Source organism: Diceros bicornis, chromosome 11 (assembly GCF_020826845.1).
Source record: "Diceros bicornis minor isolate mBicDic1 chromosome 11, mDicBic1.mat.cur, whole genome shotgun sequence".
NCBI lineage: Eukaryota > Metazoa > Chordata > Mammalia > Perissodactyla > Rhinocerotidae > Diceros > Diceros bicornis.
In genome coordinates, this window is record NC_080750.1 from 69435898 (window position 1) to 69457301 (window position 21404).

General features: G+C 34.0%; 1 protein-coding gene across 1 annotated transcript in view; it reads right to left on the reverse strand.

The window, feature by feature from the left end:
• The window catches only part of ADAM7 (ADAM metallopeptidase domain 7), a 69032-nt gene extending 51347 nt beyond the window's left edge, over positions 1-17685 (reverse strand). Inside the window, exons 1-3 of the mRNA XM_058550507.1 lie at positions 17634-17685; positions 16318-16421; positions 13978-14054 (exon numbers count right to left, since the gene is read on the reverse strand). Of these exons, the coding sequence (XP_058406490.1) occupies positions 13978-14054; positions 16318-16421; positions 17634-17685 (233 nt within the window). The remainder of the gene's footprint in view (positions 1-13977; positions 14055-16317; positions 16422-17633) is intronic.
• Positions 17686-21404: the final 3719 nt, after the last annotated feature.

Sequence of the window (21404 nt, forward strand, 5' to 3'; positions counted from 1 at the left end):
ACTGAGTCATTTCCCCTAACATTGTTAACTTTCGTTCAACAGTACGTTGTAAGTTGCTAGCGAAAAGAAGCTTAATTAATTGTGTCTATTCATGCTATCTGGCGAGGTCTCTGACAGTAGCCAACAGGTTGCCTATTTCTTGTTCACCAAGAGTGACATTCTTCTGAAATTTACTTAGTTCTCTCTCTCTCAATTACCCCAAGTGCATAATAGCCATTTTAACATTCAAGAGTCCCCAAGAAGAAAGGTGGAACATTGGCTATATTAGAGATGCAAAAGATGGAATAGAGAAAGCTCTAGTATCAGTACCCTTACTTGAGTTTGACTGAATGGTACAGGCTCAAAATTACTCCTGAGAGATGAAACATGTACTATGTTATACGAACATGAAAACACATTTATATACTTATAAATACATAAACATATTCATTATTAAAATTGACATCATCCTCTCTACACAATTGTTTATCTAATGGTCTTCTCTTCTATTTCATAAATATTTATTCAAAAGCAAATTTTTACAAAACAAAATCAATGAAACATTTAACATGAATTAAAAATATCCACCTGTGCATTCTTACTCATTTTTCCTCAAAGAGCTGGCAAAAGAATTAGAATTAGGGCAGGATCAGTAGATTTCCCTTTATGCCTGTGTTTCATGAACATACCTTGCCTTCATTCTCCGTAACTCCAAATAGCTAGGATTATATATTCAATATGTGACCAGAATGTATATTTCAGCTCAGGCACTGCATCATAATGGGCATTACTTCTTTTATTTCCCCAAAATTATACTGTTAAATTTTATTTTCTTATAAAATAAAGGATCCTGCATTTTTCAATTTATGAATACAAAGTACTAGTATCTAATTTTTAAACTTTTACTTTGAAATAATTATAGAATCATAGGTAGTTACAGAGATAGCATAGCAGAGTCTGGTGACTGTACCCTTCATTCAGTTTCACTAATGGTTACATCCTAAATGATTATAATACAATATCAAAGCCAAAAATACACACTAGTATAATGTGTGTGTGTGGTTATGAGTCATTTTATCGTATGTATAGATTTGTGTTATACCACCACAATCAAGATACAGTACTATGCCATCATCAGAAAGAGCTCTCTCATGCTATTCCTTTATAATCACTTCCCTCCCCAAACACATCATCCCTAATCCCTGACAACAATAAAAACTACTCATCTGGGCCAGCCCCAGTGGCCTAGTGGTTAAGTTCAGCATGCTCTGCTTTGGCAGCCTGGGTTCGGTTCTCTGGGTGTGGACCTACACCTCCGGTCTCAGTGACCATGCCGTGGTGGCAGCTCACATACGAAATAGAGGAAGACTGGCAATGGATGTTAGCTCAGGGCGAATCTTCCTCAGCAAAGAAGCAAAACAAAACACACTGCTAATCCATTTTCCAGCTCTAAAATTTTGTCATTTTGAGAATGCTATATCAGTGGAATCATATAGTATGTGATCTTTTGAGATTGTTTTTTTTTCTTTCATTCAGCATAATGCCCTCACAATCCATCCAACTTGTTCCATTTCATTGCAGAGTAGTATTCCATGACGTGGATGTACCACAGTTTGTTTATAACTGTTCGCTTGTTGAAGGAGATCTGAGTTGTTTCCAGTTTTGGGCTATTGTGAATAAAGCTGTAAACATTATTGTACAGCTCTTTGTGTGAACATAAGTTTTTGTTTCTCTGAAGTAAATACCCCGGAGTACAATTGCTACACCTCATGGAGGTTGCATATTTAGTTTTTTACAAAATCATCAAATTATTTTCCAGAGAGATATATCATTTTATATTCCCATCAACAATGTATTAATGATACAGTGTCCCTGTGTCCTTTGCCAGCATTTGGTGTTGTAACTATTTTTCAATTTTAGCCATCCTGATGGGTGCGTAGTGATATTTCACTGTAGGTTTAATTTGCATTTCTTGGATGGCTAATGATGTTGAGCATCTTTTCACATGCTTATTTGTCACCTGTATGTCCTCTTTGGTGAAATGTCTCTTCATGTCCTTTGCTCATTTTTCAATTAGATTGCTTGCTTTATTTTTGTTGAGTTTTGAGAATTCTTTTTATTTTCCAGACACTAGTCTTTCATTGCCTGTGGTTTGCAAATGTTTCCTCCCAATCTGCAGTTTGTCTTTTCATCCTCATAACAAGGGCTTTTGCAGAGCAAGCACTTTTCATTTTGATGACATCCAATTTATCAGTTTTATCTTCTATTGATCATGCTTCTGGTGTCAAATCTAAAAACTCTTTGCCTAGCCTTAGATCCTGTAGATATTCTCTATTTTATCTAAATGTGTTAAGGTTTGCATTTTACATTGAAGTCCATGATCCATTTTGAGTTAATTTTGGTATAAGTTTTGAGATTTAGGTTGAGGTTCTTTTTTAATTTTTTGCTATGGATGTCCAATTGTTTCAGCACCATTTGGTGAAGAAACTATACTTTCTCCATTGATTTGCTTTAAAAATTGCCAAAAATCAGTTGGCTCTATTTGTGTGGAACTGTTTCTGAGTTCTCTATGTGATTCCATTAATCTATGTGTCTATTCCTCTGACAACATGACACTGTATCTGTGTCATATATCTTGAGATTGGGTGGAGTGATTCTTCCTGTTTTCCTCTTTTTTTGGATTTGTTTTAGCTACTCTAGTTCCTTTGTCTTCCCTTATAAATTTTAGAATAATCTTGTCTATGTTTACAAAAACTCTCACAGTGATTTTGATAGGAATTATGATAACCTTATATATCAATTGGAGGAAAATTAACATCTTTACTATGTTAAGTCTGCCAATCCATTAATACAAAATAAGACTCCATATATTTACATCTTTTTGATGTTTTTCATCGGCATTTTGTAGTTTTCAGCGTACAAGTCTTGTATATATTTCTCAGATTTATAACTGAGGGTTTTATTCCTCGTTTTGAGTGACTGCAAATGGTGTTGTATTTTAAATTTCAGTTTCCACATATTCATTGCTAATATACAGAAATACAATTGATTTCTGTATGATGATGTATTCTCTGACCTTGCTGAACATTAGGAGATGTTTTTGTTTGTTCGTTTGGTAGATTCCTTGGGATTTTCTATGCAAACCACTATTGTGTCATCTGCAAATAGGGATTTTTTTCCTCCACCTTTCTAACCTATATGCCTTTTCTTTCTTTTTCTTGCCTTGTTGCACTGATTAGACCCTCTGGAAATATGTTGAATAGCAGTGGTGAGAGTGTACATACTTGCCTGGTTCCTGATTTTAGGAGGAAAGCCTTCTGTCTTTCACTATTAAGTATGACATTAGCTGTAGGATTTTGTAAATATTCTTTATGAAGTTGAGGACGTTCTCCTGTATTCCTGGTTTCTGAGAATTTCTAATCATAAATGAGTGTTGAATTTTGTCAAAACCTTTTTTCCACAACAGTTGATATGATCATGTGACTTTTCTTCTTTAGATTGTTAATATGGTAGATAACATTGATTGATTTTAGAATATTGGCTCAGTCTCGTATCATTGGAAAAAATCCCATTTGGTCATGTTGTATACTCATTATACATTGTTAAATTCTATTTGCTAATATTTTGTTAAATGGTTCTGCATCTACATTCATGATGGACATTTGTTTGTAGTTTAATTTTTTTTATATTTATACCTTGTTTAGGTATCAAGGTAATGCTGGCTTCATAGAATAAGGGAAGTATTTCCTCTTCTATTTTCTGAAAGATGCTATATAAGCAGAATATAGTTTAGCAATATTTTTTCATCCACTCTGCCATTCTCTGTCTTTTAATTGGAGTGTTTAGACCATTTAGATTTAAAGTAATTATTGTTTTCTAAGGCTTAAATATGCCATTTTAGTTTTTGTTTCTGTTTCTTCTCTCTTTTTTCATGTTCTATTTTCCTTTTCCTGACTTCTTGTGGGTTTCTTGAATATATTTTCAGATTCCATTTTGATTTCTCTAGAGTGTTTTTCAATGTATCTCTTTGTATAGGTTTCTTTGTTGGTTAAAATATATATATGTAAAATCAACTGTGGTGTGTCTTGGAATGGGTTTTTTTTGAGTTTATCCTATTTTCTGTTTGTTCAGCTTCTTTAACCTGTAAATTTGGGGGGTTTTCTTTGGCAAAGTTGGGAATTTTCAGTATCAAAGTTTTCCTTTGAATGATGTTTTAGCTCCACACTCTTTCTCCTCTCCTTCTGGGACTCTGATGGCATCAATTTTACATCTTTTATTTTATTCCCATGTATTGCTGATACTCTGTTTTTTTGCCAGTCAGTTTTCTCTCTGTTACTCAGATTGTGTAATTCCTATTGTTATGTCTTCACTGATTATTTCTACTATCCTCTCCGTTCTGATATTGAGCACATCTATTGAGCGTTTTATTTTTTTCCAAGTATTTTACTTTTCAGTTCTAAAATTTCTATTTGGTGCTTCTTTATATCTTCTATTTCTTTGCCGAGATTTCCTATTCATTTCCTGAGGCATTCTATTTTTTCATTTATTTTAGGTATGTTTGCAATTTTTCATTGGAACGTTTTTACGATAGCTGCTTTAAAATGTTGTCAGATAATTCTAACATCTGTTTCATTTTGGTGTTGGCAACTATTGATTGTCTGTTCTGTTTTAGATTTAAATATTTTTGGATTTTAATATGACATGATTTTCAATTAAAACTTGGGTATTTTGGTATGATATTACAAGGCCCTGGATCTTATTTAAATCTTGCGTTTTAACAGGTCTCCTCTGATACCACTCTAATGCAGGACACCTCATTGCTGTCAAGTGGGGATGGAAGTCCTGGTTTGGCACTGCCTACATGAACTCCTTGTTATTGGTTGGTGGAGGTCAAAAATCTGTCTTTCTACTAGGACTCTGCTGAAACCACCCTGGCTAGAAAGGGGAGGGATTCTCATCCATGTTCTTCATGTGGCTTCCACTGACACTGTGAGGCGTGGTCTTGTTGACCCTTCACGAGGCTTCTTCTGGCAGTAACCCAACAGGGAAGGTGAGAGGTATCTCATTTTCCTGGGTGGGCAGGGCATCCAGGCTCTATACATAGTTTCCATTCACACTACAGTGGGGGAAAATGGGGCTTCATTACCACTGGACCAAGATGCAAGTCCTGGCTCCCCATTTAGCCATCTCTAACATCACTGCACAGAAGAGGAGGGAGTGGTTGGGGTGTCTTTTTATAGGCTGATAAGTGTGGAAGTCTCTTCTCTCCATTCTGCCTTTTCTGGTTAGGATGGGAGTGGAGCCACAGTTTTTTCTGTGATGTTTGCTAGAGTAGAACAGTTATTATCTAAAAATTTTTCGTCTTTCTAGGCTGCCTTTTTCTTAACCCCTTGGGTAAATAGAACAGGATTTTTGTGGACTCTTTTTTTTGTCTGTGTTTATCGGCATTTCCAAGTTGTTGATTTCTCCAGTGTCCGGTCTGGGATATATGAAGCAAAAAGAAAATTCAAGAAACTCACCGTTGTGTCTGTCATTCCTGTGATACAAAAGTCCCTAGCTGATCTACCTTTTTTCCTCATCTGTCAGTCTTTTTATATTTGTTTTATATGTGTAATGTCCAGAGGTTTTAGTTGTACTTAGTGGGAAGAATAAGGAAAAGTATGTCTGCTACATTTTTCTGGAAGTGGAAATGTATAGTCTCATTTTTTTAAATAAATCAAAATATATCATTTTAAGAAATTTTATAGAATATTGTATCATTTGGAATTCCATTCTTTAATATGATCATTATGCTGGGCCAGAAGACAATGACAAGTTATGTTTATTGTTATTTTAAATCTCAAAATATATACACATTACATAATCACAACACATTTATCATCACATAGTATTTTTGCCATGGTAGGATCCATTCAATCTAAGGACTAACCAAGATGGCAAGTGGACATCAGTGTTTCTCTCAAATTAAATATTTCGTGAATATTGAAACGCAATATATGAGGAAAAAATAATAATACTCAAAGAGCCATGATAAATGATTTAGAAATGACCAATCATAAAGATTTCATAGTTTAAAAACTGCTGTGTGGTCAAGTGTTCCTGATCTTTAACACAGGAAATGTTAAACACTTAACATTTCAGTAACTACTTGGATGATGCAGGAGTAAGCATACTAATGGATTTTAATAAATTAGAGGGAAATAGTTGTTATAACCCACAAAGTTCAAGATATCTTGGAAATAGCTATATAGAGAAAAAGCAAACTATTTATAAAGTCCTTGAACTTACCAGTACTTCTCTTATCTCTTCAGACTACCCCTGGCCACACCCACTCCCAACATGGTAAACTTCTAGAACTGCTCCAAAAACCAGCTCAAAACACACTTCCTGCCTCCAGGCTGACTTTGAGTTACCTTCCTCTATTTGTATTTTACACTTCCAAAAGTCTCCTTTTCCATGTTTGCTACATTTTTATCATATATTATAGAGATGAGCAAACTTTTCTGTAAACACCAAGATGATAAACATTTTAGGCTAGGTGGGACACATACAATCTTTGTTGCATGTTCTTTGTCTAGTTTAGTTTTATTTTGTATGTTTGTTTTCACTCTAAATATTTTAAAATTTAAGAATTATACTTAGCTTGCATAAATAGAAAGCAGGACCAATTTGGTCCACCATTTGTTATTTGCCTGCCCTTAATATGATATCATGTCTATCTTCAAGGTTACCTGTGAACTACTTTAAAGAAGGGATTTATTTGCTTTTTTTTTATGTCTCTCTGGTTCCTAAGACAGTATTTGGCACATAAACAGTGTTCAATAAATCAATGCTGCCAAGAATAAAATAACTGAACCGAAATTTGAGCTGCCACCCAAAAGACAGAGTTGGCAGTTTGAGTTCAACAAAGTTAATTCCCTGATAAAATAAAAGTATCCAACCTCCTCAGCAGAACATAACAGAATCCGAAGTCCTGACCATACTTCACGTAAATTGTTCAGCACCCAGTTTACTCAACTCTAAATTTACACGTGAAGCAACAGGGAAACTTAAACTATTGTCCAGAGATAAGACAATCAACAGAGATCAACCTCAAGATCATTCAGAGCTTGAAATTATGGGTGAGGATTTTAATGCAGGTATTATAACTATATTCAACAAGGTGAAAGAAAATATGCTTGGAATGCATGAAAAGTCAGCAGAAAAATGAAAATTATTTTTTTAAAGTAAATTGAAAATTTTATAATTGAAAAATATTCTAAATAAAAAGTGTCATTGTATGGGTTTAAAGTAAGAATGGAATTGATATAAGAAAGAGTTAATAAACTTCATGATAGATCAGTAGAAATTATCCAACCTGAAGAAAAGAAAACAAAAAAAGCAGAGCTTCAGGGACATGTAGGATAATATCAAAAGGACTAAAATACTGAGAATTAGAGTGCTAGAAAGAGGAGAGTGTGGCAAATAAAAATTTGAGGAGTATTGACTGAAATTTTATCCAGTTTGAAGAAAGGCATAAATTACAGTTTCACGAAGTTCAATTAAAAAACAGGCAGGATAAATATGAAGAAAATCACACTTGTAGACATCATTGTCAAATTGCAAAGTATCAAAAACTGAGACAAACCTTGAAAGCAGCAAGAGAAAAACAACATAACATGTACAGGAGAACAGAAATTCAAATTACCACCAACATCTCATTAAAGATTATGGAGGCCAGAGGATAGGAGAACAATGTCAGAATCTTTTGCCAAAAGAAATAAAAATTTTGTCAAACCAGAATTTGATATCCAGCCAAAAGTAGCTTTCAAGAATGAAGGAAAAATAAAGATTATTTCAGAAAGAAAAAAAAAAAACTAAGGTAAATTTTTGCCAGCAGACCTGTACTACAAAAATGGTAATGGAAGTTCTTCAGGCTATAAAGAATGACAGCAGATAGAAAATTAAATCTCTAAGAATAGACAGATAGGAAATGGTAAACAACTGAGTAGACAAAAATATTTTTTCATTTAATATCTTTACGACACATATGACTATTTAAAGCCAAAATTATAGCCATGCGTCATGGGGTTAATTATGTATATAGGTGCACACATATGTCAAGTTAGCATAAAGGGGTAGTGGTTGTAAATGGACTTATATGATTGCCAACATTTTACATTTTACATAAAATGATAAGTTAACTGTAAATATTAACTATAAATATATATTGTAATCTCTAAAACAAAAGCTTAAAACAAAAGCAGAGAAATATTTCTAAAAAGCCAATAGATAAAAGCCAGTACATCAAGTAAAAAAAAAAAAAAAAAATCAAGTAATCCAAAGATCCAAAGAAGGCAGGAAAGGAAGACCAGAGGAACAAAAAACAGAGATAAACAGAAATTAAATATTAAATACAATTATATCATACATAACATTAAAAGTTAATGGATTAAACATTCCAATTAGAAATCAGATTGTCAGAATTCATTAAAAAGCAGGACCTAACTACTTGCCATCTTACAAGAGATACATTTTAAATGTAAAGACAGATAGGTTGAAAAAAATGGATAAAAAATAATACATTATGCAAATAGTAAACCTATGAAGGCTGGCTAAGCTATGTTAATATTAGGTAAAATACACTTCCCAATAAGAGGGGCATTCTATAATGACATAATGATAAAAGAGTCAATTCACCATACAAAAAACACAATTGTGAATGTGTATGTACCTAATGGCTAAACTTCAGAATAGATGAAGAAAATATTAAAAGAATTGAAAGAAGAAAGAAACAATGTCAAAATTGTAGATGAATATTTTGACATTCCTCTCTCAGCAACTGACACAACAAATAGATAAGCAAAAACAGAAGATCTGGATAATCCTACCAACCATCTTGTCCTAATTGTTGTTTATAGAACACTTTACAGAACAACTGCAAAATACAAATTCTTTTCAAGTGCACGTGGTGTGTTTAACAAGTTAGGACATATGTTTGGCCATAAAACAAATTGTAACACATTTTTAAAAAAATTGATATCATATAAAGTATATTCTTTGTCAAAAATAAAATTAAATTAGAGAAGTTTGACACAAAGATGCGTGAAAAAAATAAACACCAAATATTGGAAATTAAATAACACTCTTAAATAACCCATGAGTCAAAGAAGAAATCTCAAAAGAAATTAGAAAATATTTTAAAATGAATGATAATAAAAATACAACATATCACGATTTTTGAGATGCATCTAAATTAATGCTTGGAGGGAATATCATAGCTTTAAATATTTTAAATACTTATGACAGAAAAGGTGAAACATTTCTGTAAAAAGAGAAAAGTGAAGACTAAATAAATAGAATGAATAGAATAATAAAGATGATAGAATCAGTGAAATAAATAGACAAACAATAGAAATAATTAACAGAGCCAAATTTTAATTATTTGAAAAGATCAACAAATTGATAAACCCCTTTAAATTGGTCAAAAAAAAGAGGGAGAACTCAAATTACCAATATTAGAAATTATAGAGGGGTTATCACTAAGGATAATACAGACATTAAAAGAATAACAAGAGAATATTATGAAACACTTTATGCCAAAAAATTGACAACTTAGATGAAATATAAATTTTCTATGTAAATTAAAATTTAAAACTGACACAAAATGAAATAGAAAATCTGAATAACCCTCTATTAATAAAATTGAGTTTGCAACCATAAAACCTTCTCGCCACACATATACACAAAACATCCTCAAAGCACAGATAGTTTCATTTGTGAATTCTATCAAACATTCTGAAAATAACATCCTTTAGAAAATATAGAGAGGGAGAACACTTCCCAACTCACTTTGTGAGGCCAACATAATCCTAATATAAATATCTGACAAAGACATTACCAAAAACTAAAAATACACAATAATATCCATCATTAACATGGCTTCAAAAACCCTGAACAAAATATTAGTCAACTGAAGACAACAAAGAGAGTGTTATCCCAGGGATTTGAGCTTGGTTTAATGTTCAAGAATCAATCAGCATCAATTACCATATGGACATTTCAATGGATGTAGACAAAACACTTTCAGCAAACTTCTCAGGGAACTGTCTTAATCTAATGAAGTACGCCAATGACAAATCTGGCAATATCACATTAATACACTTTCCTCTTAGGATCAGGAATAATGTAAGGTTGCCAACTCACTACTTCTACTCCAATTGTGCTAGAGCTCTTAGCCATGGCCACAAAGTATAGACATAAAAGTAATAATAACTAGAAATAAATAAATAAAATGACCAACATTTTCTGATGAAATTCTCTAAGTAATCAATAGAACAATCAATAAATTCATAGATTAAAGCCTCCCAATAGAAAAATGAAATAATAAAAACCAATTCTGCTTACGAGAGCATCGCAAACATTAAATATGTAGAAATAAATTTAACAAAAGATGTGAGAGAGCTCTACACTGTAAATTACAAAACGTTGTTGATAGAAAATTAAAGACCTAAATAAATATAGAGATACAACATGAAAACTCAATATTATTGATATCAATTCTCTCCAAATTGATGTACAGATTCGATAAAATCCTAACCAAAATTCTAGCAGGCTTTTTTAAAAATAGAAATGAACAAGAATATTCTAAATTTTATAGAGAAATGCAAAGGGTCTAGAATTTTTAAAAATTCCTAAAAAGAAGAATAAAATTGGAGAAGTTACCCAAACTGGCTTTTAGACTTACTATAAAGCTGCAGTAATCAAGACAACGTGGTCATGACTTAAGGATTGAAAAGTAGATGAAGAGGATAGAGTAGAGAGCCAAGAAATAGTCATTTGATTTTGTGCATCTGTGAAGCTGCAAAAGCAATTTAATCCAAAGAAAGACAATTCAACAAAATGGGCTGGAATAACTGGCTATGCATATGGAAAAACAAGACCACCCCCCCCCAACACACACACACATGAATTCAAGATGATGATAGACCAAAATTGAAAGCTAAAACCATACAGACTTTAGAAGAAAACAGGTCACAGAAAGTAATTACCATAAAAGAAAAATTTGATAAATGGAAAGTTCTTCAGAATTATAAATTTTTACTCTTTAAAACACACAACTAAGAAAATGGATGAAAAAGTTACAGGCTAGAAGAAATCATTAACGAGAAGTATATTTGACAAAGGGCTGGTCTCCAAGTTATATAAAGATCTCCTCCAACTCAATAAATGACAAATAACCCAATTAAAAATGGGTAAATATTTAAACAGATACTTTGCAAAAGATATAGAAATGGTCAATAAGCACATTAAAAGTTTTCAATAGAGAACTGCAAACATATCTAGAATGAAATATTACCACAAACTCACTAGTATAATTAAAATTAAAACGAGGTGAGAGCACCAAATGATGAAGAGGATACATAGTAACCAGAATTGTCATACATTATTGGTAGTTACATAAAATTGTACAACCACATTGGAAAATGATGTGGCAGTTCTTTTTTTTTTTTTTTTTTAATAAAACTAAACACATACATACCATAAGACTCAGGAATTTCACTCCTGGGTGTTCACCAAGGAGAAATGAAAACATTTATTTATAAAAAGACTATACAAGAATGCTCATTCAAGCTTTACTCATGACAGCCAAACACTGGAAACAGCCTAAGGGTCCATCAGCAGAAGAATGGATAAGCAAACTGTAGTATATTTATACAATGGAATAGAAAGTAAAAGACCCAAACTTCTGATATGTGGAACTACATGGATGACTCTCATTAATGGAATGTTGAATTAAAGAAGCCCGATACAAAAGAGTACATGCAGTGTAAATTCAGAACTTCCGGAATGGACAAAAGTAATCTATAATGAATAAAACCTCTGTTAGCAGGTTTGGAGAGAAGTTGACTACGAAGGAGAAGGAGGAAATTTTCTGAGTGACAGTTCTTTGTAATTCATTTTTATAAGAATTTGGGTAACAGGTTTGTGTATTTGTCAAAATTCAATGAATGTACACTTAAGGTTTGCATTTCATTGCATGAAAATTTTACATCAAAAGCAAAAACTGTAAACAAATAAACTCTAAAGATCTGCTTGCTGAAGTATTTAGCGGGAAGTATACTGATGTTTGCAATATAGTTTGAAATGCACAAAAATAAGATGGAGGATGGATGGATGGATAGGGTAATGGACAGACAAGGAAATATGATATAAAACAAGCATGGTAAAATGTTAATGGGTATATGTGAATATGTACAGCTTGATGGGATTATGAGTATATGTACATATTAATGTTCACTATAAAATTCTTTCAACTTCACTCCATGTGTAAAAATTTTCTTATAATAAACTGTTCATAAAAATGAAAGATATAATAGATAAATAGAATAAATCATTTTTGTGGTTATTTTGAAATAGCATATATAAAACTTCTAGTCAAGTGCTTGGTTGTATAGTATATTCTAAATTAATGATTCTTTTGCCTCATATATGTGTATAAATGTAACTTTTCACCTATTAATGGATTTACTATAGTGAAGACACAGTTGACCCAATCAGTGTTGCCACTGGATGAATGAACAATCTGATTCGACACGGTTAGCCTATGAAGGTTTACCTCTATTTCTCAACATTAGCTTATAAAATAAGTATTCAGTATGATTAAAATCAAGCTAGGTGAAACTCATAGGGGAAATATAGAATAAAGTGGTTATGGAGAAGCAAAAATCTAAATCAAAAAGTTTAAATGTTTGTTATCATATCATAGGAAAATAGCTAAATAAATAATATTCACAGATTTGGGAGGCTCTTTGGTATGCACTAAATTCATTTACTTCTCGGAGCTGAGGAAATGGGGGTAATGTAGCCCCCCGAGTTGATCAGAGACATCAGCATTAGATTAAACTGCTTTGCATGTCTATAATTCTGTAATATACCACTCCAGGCTGCTTAGCAAAATTAAACAATGGTTAATGTAATAAGATTGGCTGTTTGAGGCATAGGCAGCAGGGGTAATTTCAAAAGCAGGCAGATCTGAAGTTGAGTATCAGCATCATTACCTGCATTGTGACCCCAGACAATTAGCTCGGTGAGCCTATGATTCTTCCTCAGTAAAATGGAAATAAAACAATATCTGCTTCTTATGGATATTGTCGGGATTAAGAGATAACTTTGAGGAAAGGGACACAGAAATTGCTCAATAGATGTTAGCTTCCTTCCATCCCGGGAATGTTAGAATATGCAGAATCTGAATAAATTATCAATATAGTTATGCTATTAGGTTTGTTATATTTCTGTACATTTGTCCAGTGAGGGACTCAGAGTGAAAGGAGGGTTTTTTGTTTATTTGTTTGTTTTGTATTTTTGTTGTTGTTGTTTTTAGCTACCAGGCCAGAGTCTCAATTATTCAACAGAGTTACCCTCCCATTTACGTTAGCATTTGACAATTCTTCATGATTTTAATGTTTGGGGCTGGGAGGTTGAGCTATTGTGTGTAGGAACAGCCCAAAGGAAAACAATGGAAATTCAACAACAACAACAACAACAAAAGTTGTGAAGAGAGCTACCAAAGAAAGTTGAAGGCATTAGAATTGCTTAGTTTACACAAGATGACTTGATGAGGTAAATTCTTCACAGTTAGCTTACTCTCCGACAGAACTTGGTTTGATATCTATTTTAAATGACTTTAGAAGGCACTTTAAAAACCATGGCTTTCAAATTTCTTTTGTTCCACTGATTCACAAAGTAGTAATGTATTAACTCTCTTCTTAGAGTGAGTATACGGAGCTCAAATAACCCCTAGTACCCAAAATAGAAAGTAATTTAGGAATTGGAGAACAGTGTCTATAGTTGTTGTTAAGCTGTTGAAACGAGATGGGCTTATTCTAGAAGAGTAATAATTCAGATTATATATAGATAACAATGACTTGGGGAATTCACTTCCCTGGCAGTTTTTACAAAAACTGGGATATTATAGACTAATAAATCTATAAGATATTGAATCCTAATGGAACTTACCTTGATTTTAAAAGGTGAAGTATTAAGGTTTTTCTATTTAGCCTTATTTCATACAACAATTCTTCTTCATAAGTTTCCTGAAAAACAATATCCATCATGTGACTTAAATGTGTGCTCATTTAGTGTGTGTTGGGGGTGGTCAGTGGGGTGGGTGGAGGGAAATTACAGATCTTTCGCAGTCTAGCCAGCAGCCTAGGAGTCCTTTCAGGCAAAATGATAAACACTGATAAATTTGAATTTATAGGAGAGCTAATATATGGAGGATTTTGGTTTCAAGTTATTTTTTAATTAAAAATTTTGATGGGCTTTTTTTCTAGTCCTAAAATAACATGAAATGAAAAAATGCACATTCTCCCCTTGTCCAGAGATATACAAGCTACTGTGTGGCCTTGCTGCAGTTCCGGCCCCTCCTGCATGGATCTTCTGTTTAGGTACTTTTTGTGTATCCAGGATACCACACCACACTTAGTTGCCGTGTCTCCTTAGGCTCCTCCAGACTGTGACAGTTCCTCAGATTTTCCTTATTTTCAATGACCTTGACAGTTTTGAGGAGTACTGGTCAGGCATTTTGTAGGCTGTCTCTCAATTTAGGTTTTTCTGATGTTTTTCTCTTGCTTAGACTGGGATTATGGAGATTTGGAAGAAAACAACAAAATAAAGTGCCATATTCATTACATCATATCGAGTGCATACTATCAACATGACCTTAACATAACGTTAACATCAACCTGATGTTAACCTTGATCACCTGGCTGAAGCAGCATTTGTCAGCTTTCTCCACTGTAAAGTTGTACCTTTCTTCTTCCAGATTCTACTCTTGGGAAGGAAGTCGTTATGCTTAAAGGATGAGGAGCTATGCTCCACCTCCTTGAGAGGGGAGTATCTACATCAATTTTTTGATTCTTCTGTATGGGAGATCTGTCTATTCTCCCCCATTTATTTGTTTATTCAATCATTTATTTATATCAATATAGGCTCATGGATATTAAATTAATACTTTATGTTATGGTCCAAAACTACGTTATTAATTTTGTGGCTCAAATTGTCCCTTCTTTGGCCATTGGGAGCTCTTTTAGTTGGCTCCTGTGTTCTTTTGACATACTCCCATCAATGTTTTTGTTTGTTTGCTTAAGAACTTCTTTACTTTCTGGTACTAGAAGATGCTCCAAATTCATCTTGTATCTTTCCTGCCCTAGTCTAGGCTCATCTTGTATATTCATAATGGGACTTTTAATATCAGTCCTGATTAAGTCTTAAGACAAAAGATGCCAGAAGAGCCCACCGGCTTTTGCACAATGGGTGGTAGAAAGCTGATTTTGCCCTCTTAGCTGAATACCAACTTTCAACCAATAAAAGGTTTGAGAAGGTGAGAAAAGAACTGGAAATCAACAGAAAAATTATTTGTAAGGAGACTGTTAGAGAAAAATGGTTGGACATTATTTCCAAACGACGGCAGTTGCAGAGTTGCTGTTGCATCATCTCAAACCATGGGAAAGAGGCCTCGATGGGACCATTTGGAAAGTTGAAATGTGTCTTACTTACGACTGAGAAACCTAACAAGTGAGAGCCTGGAAGGCTGGCTCTTCTAATGGTGGAAGGAAGAAGAGTCCTTGCATTGGGAAAGATTTGCACTCTCAAGGAGTGTTGGGACAAAGTGACAGTCAGTAGTCTTCATGAGCCAAATTAGAAACTTAAGGCTCAAAATGCAAGTGTCTGATAATAAATGTCTAAGGACAGTCATTGAATGTCTTTTATTAGAGTGGGAATTGAAAATAACCTAATTTTGAAGCTTACTTCCCATTATGTGTATTATGTATTTTCTACATAAACATTTATTACTTTTGAAAATAAAATTTTAAATGTTTTTAAATTTTAACACCTGAATCAACATCCTTCTAAGCAATAAGCCAAGTAGGCCTTTTTGTTCCTTTGAAAGTTATCCAACTTTGCTACAGAATCTGTAAGGCAAATAAACCTGTGTATCAGATCACTGGGAAAGTAAAATGCTCCGAGATTACATTCCATAGGCACCGGCTCAGAACAAATGAGGTTGCCTTAAACTCGCCTGGAAAGCCCTTAGCGAAACTCCTCACATACACTGAAAAATTTTAAATGGCACCCTCTAAAGCCTGAACTTTACTGCTTTTTGTTTCCTAATCTGTCATGGGGTTGTTTTGCCCTGCAACTTCTACCCCCCACCCACCCAAGCACATGGTATAAGCTGAATGGGAGTCCTCAGAAAAACTGAGACGCCTCTCTCGTTTGCTTCTGATTGCAGCCAGAGGTTGCTTTCTACATGCCTGTGAAAGCAATAAATCTTTATTAAATCAAAACCTGTACCTGTATGTCATAATCATGGGTGTGCCAAACATCTCGCCTCTGTATCACAGGAAGCCTTTTAGGATAAACCAGTTCTTGACCCTCTACTCCAAGGATTATCTTTTCTAAAAGGAAACATAAGGGGGAAAATATGTCTGGCATTAACATTCACCCACAGCGATTGGATAACAGAATTATTCTCATATAGTTCACTTGCTCCCAATTAGCAGCCATATACAACACTATGAAATAGCATCCCCACTTTACAGGTAAGGATTTGAGACTAACATTTCCAAATTAGAAAAATATAAGCAAAATTGGAAAATAGGCAAAGAAATCAGGGTCCTTTGTCCCCTTTTCACCTTGCTCTGCAGTTGCCACCTTCGTCATCTTATTTTCCTTATACCTGTCTCTGGATTCTGCTACCTGTCAAAGCCTGCACTGGAATGGACTGTTTCAATGTAAATTACTGATTTTATCACCCAAGGACATTTGCGCTTGAAGTCTTAACTCTCACAGCTAAGTATAAGGCTTTCACCAGTGAAAGGGGTTTTAGGTACCCTTGAATCAGTGCTAAACATAATCTTCTACACCTTTCCTATCAAAATTATTTTGTAATGTATATAAATATTGAATCACTATGCAGTACACCTGAAACTAATAGGATATTGTATGTCAATTATACTTCAGAAAAAAACTTGTAGTCATCTGTGAGGCGAGCCCTGCTTATCTAACTAAAGATTGATATAGAGGAAAGAGCAGAGGATTTTGGAATTGGCTCTTATTTGAATCTAAATTTTACCAGTTTATTAGTAGTATGACCATGAGTAGCATATCTAATCTCTCTCATCTGTAGATATTAGTCGCACTTTCCTTATCTGTAAAGTGGAGAAAATAATATAGAATTTATTTATTTATTTATTTATTTATTTATTTATTTTTTGTGAGGAAGATCAGCCCTGAGCTTACATCCATGCTAATCCTCCTCTTTTTGCTGAGGAAGACTGGCCCTGAGCTAACATCAATATAGAATTTTAAACATGCTAATATACAAAGTGGCTAAGCTGGCACAGTGTCGGCTACATTGAGAATATTCAGTAATGTCCTCTCCTTCCTCCTGCTCGCTGTAAAGCAGAGGATTTAAGAGTGATAGGGCATTTCATAGAATCATGGAATCTCAGGATTAGCCACAATCTAGTCAAAGTCCTATGCTATGTTGTCAGTAAAATCATCAATGGATACTAATGTTTTTATCATTTACAAATTAGACTTTGTGACTAAAGAGATATTATCTCATAGCATAGTAAGAAAACCCTGATAAAAAGATTAAGACATACCTTTAATCTGAGAAATGAGTAAAATTGTGAAAAATAAACTCTCAGGAAACATTCTGAATGACTCTGGCAGAAGAGGGGCACATGCGCTTGAGGAAAGCCGTGCACAGTTCTCCGTCCTCGCTTCCACTGCAGGGGTGAAGAACCCAACAGACCCACGAGCAGTTTTGACCCAGCACGAGGAAGTGTTCCTTGATCGCGTTACACAATTTGTGAGGTGCTTGAGGCTAAAACCTGGAGGGTGGACATCATGTTCTAATTAAAGGCACCCACTGAGCTGCTGGTGGTGGAGGTGGGCTGGGCAGAGATCCCTACTTCATGCCTAATATAAATACGATTTCAGATGTATTAAAAACCCAAAAGTGAAAAAAATCGTATGTCTTAGAAAAAATAATTGGAGGATGTTTATGCAAACTTTGGTTGAAGAAGGTCTTTCTGTGCAGAATGTCACATGTAGAAACTGTAAAGGAAAATTTGATAAAACAAACTAGATAGAAACATTGGAAATTTTTTCTCTAGCTAAATAAAGGCTTAGTCCATGTGAGGCACAGGGACAATGGCCTTTAGGGTGCTGTATGAAACACAAGGTATTAATCCATACTCCACGCCCACCCTGATAAAAGGACCCAGAGAGTCGCTGGGACAAGAGGGGAAAATAACGATCTTTTTTTCTTCTCATTTTTATTGAGACGTAATTGACACAGCACTGCATAAGTTTAAGGTGTACAGCATAGTGATTTGACTTATTTATATTGTGAAATGATTATCACAATAAGTTTAGTTAACATTCTTCATCTCATATAGATACAAGAAAAAAAAGAAAAAGAATGTTTTTTCCTTGTGATGAGAACTGTTAGGATCCACTCTCTTAACAACTTTCAAATATACTGCACAGCAATGTTCACTATATTCATCATGCTGTGTGTTAGATCCCTACTACTTATTTATCTTATAAATAGAAGTTTGTACCTTTTGACCACCTTCCTCCAAACTTACTTATAAAAACTTTTTATGCCATAAATCACAAATTAATTTAAATTAAAAGACAACCAAAAACGCCATAAATGTATGCAACATATATAATAAAAGATGAAGGTAAAAATCTTTATAATATGGAACTCTTTCAAATCAATACAAAAATAAAACATTAATAGGCACATGTGCAAAGGACCTGTACAAACTTATCTATATGTTTGTGTTCTCTTGTTAGATTAGAAGAGATATTCCTTTGCCAATGCAATCTCTTTTCCGTATTTGGGATTCTATCCCCTCCCCTATCTCACATTATAGATTATCCCTCTAATATTCCCATAATCAGAACCAATCTATGATATCTGGAAAGTTTCTTTTGACATTTAAATAAGCTCAAGTCTCTCTCTTTCAAAAAATCCTACCCTCAATCCTATATTCCACAGGGCTCTACCATCACCTTCCTTTTCATTCCTTTTTCAGCTAAACTTCTCACTGCGTTTATCTATATTTCTTGCAGCAATTTTCTCATTTCCAGCTCATCATCACCCATTCTACTCTGACCCTTGCCTTTATTATTCTACAGATGTAGCTGAGTAATATCTCCAAAGGTTTCACAGTTTCTATACCCAATGGATATTTTGGTTCCTCATTTTGCCCTCTCAACAATATTTGGCACTGTTGATCAAACCTTCTTCTTTGAAATATTCTATTTAGCTCCCCTGACACACAGTCTTCTTAACTTCTTTCTAGCTCTCTGGCAACTTGTGGGTATATTTATTTTTACTCAACCTTTAAATTTTGGAGTTTCTCAAGGTATTACCCTGTACCTCTTTTCCTCTAACTGTATACTTGTTCCAAAGCCATCTCATCTTCAATTATGGTTTAATTATCATCTCTATGCTACGCCTCACATTTTATTTTATTTTTTTAATTGAGGTGACGTTGGTTTATAACAGTATATAAATGTCAGGTGTACATCATAATATTTTGATTTCTGTGTAGACTACATCCTGTTCACCACCCAAAGTCTAATTGCCGTCCAACACCATACACATGTGCCCTTTTACTCCTTTCGCCCTCCTTCCCCCTTTCCCCTCTGGTAACCACCAGTCTAATCTCTATATCTGTGTGTTTGTTTGTTGCTGTTGTTTTTATCTTTCACATATAAGTGAAATCATACAGTATTTGGCTTTCTTCTTCTGACTTATTTCACTTAGCATAATGCCCTCAAGGTCCATCCATGTTGTTGCAAATGGCAAGATTTCATCTTTATTTAATGGCTGAGTAATATTCCATTGAATGTATATACCACATCTTCTTTATCCATTCATCCATTGACAGGCACTTAAGTTGTTCCAAGTCTTGGCTATCACAAATAATGTTGCAATGAACATAGGGCTGCATATATTTATTTGAATTAGTGTTTTCATGTTCTTTGGATAAAAACCCAGAAGTGGAATAGCTGGATCATATGGTAGTCCTATTGTTAATTTTTTGAAGAATCTCCATACTGTTTTTTGTAGTAGCATCACCAGTTTACATTCCCACTAACAGTGTATGAGAGTTCCCTTTTCTTCATATCCTCTCCAACACTTGTTATTGTCTTTTTAATGATAGCCATTCTGATGGGTGTGAAGTGATATCTCATTGTGGTTTTGGTTTGCATTTCTCTAATAATTAGTGACATTGAACATCTTTTCATGTGCCTGTTGGCCATCCGTATATCTTCGTTGGGAAAATATTCAGATCCTCTGCCCTTTTTTTAATTGGGTGTTTGTTTTTTTGTTGTTGAGTTGTATGAGTTCTTTATATTTTTTGGATATTAAGCCTTTATCAGAGATATGATTTGAAAATGTCTTCTCCAAATTGTTAGATTGTCTTTTCATTTTGTTGATGGTTTCCTTTGCTGTGCAGAAGCTTTGTAGTCTTATGTAGTCCCATTTGTTTATTTTTTCTTTTGTTTCCCTTGCCTGGGGAGACATAATATTCAAAAAGTCTTCAAGCAGTATTGAATATTCATAATATTCAATACTGCTAAAACCGCTGCATCACATTTTGTATTTCCAGCCATCTGAGCAATAGACCTTTTCAGCTAACTCCCTAGTCAACATTTTCAAACTCAATAGATACAAAACTTAAAGTATTGCCCTTCTCTCCAACTTTTTCTCTGTCTTAGTTAAGGATATCATCATCCAATCCACATTGCAAGTCTGAAACCCTGTAGTCATCATTGATATCTCTCACAATCAGTCCATCACTAAGTATATTTATTTTACTTTGTGAAACTATCCCATCCACATTTCTCCAGCTTTTCCACCTCCATCCTACCCCAAGCTACCATAGACTCTCTTTGGCTACACTCCAACGAGTGTGATCTTTTCAAAATGCAAGTCTGATTATGTCATGTGCCTGTTGAAAATGCTTCAATAATTTTTCCGTAGTGTTTGGATTAAGACTCACTTGGCTTTAAAGCCTAAAAAGGTAAATTGCCTGCCACTTTGTAACTCTACGGCTTTGGGCAAAGTATGAAACATTTCTGTACTTCTGTTTTCTCATCTATAAAATGGGTATAATAACATGTACCTCATAGGGATGGTGTGAGTATTAAATGAATCCGTGCTGACAGCAAATCTTACATTTCCTGGTTCATTCACTCTCCAATTCTCTTAGCCAACTAAGACTATTTTACTCTCTCTTCTCTGTTCAAATCTCTAAATCTCTTCGTACTTACTCTCAGCTGATCACCATGCTTTCTATTTCACTGAGAAAAAAGAAGTCATTAGAAAAAAGAATCTCACCTTC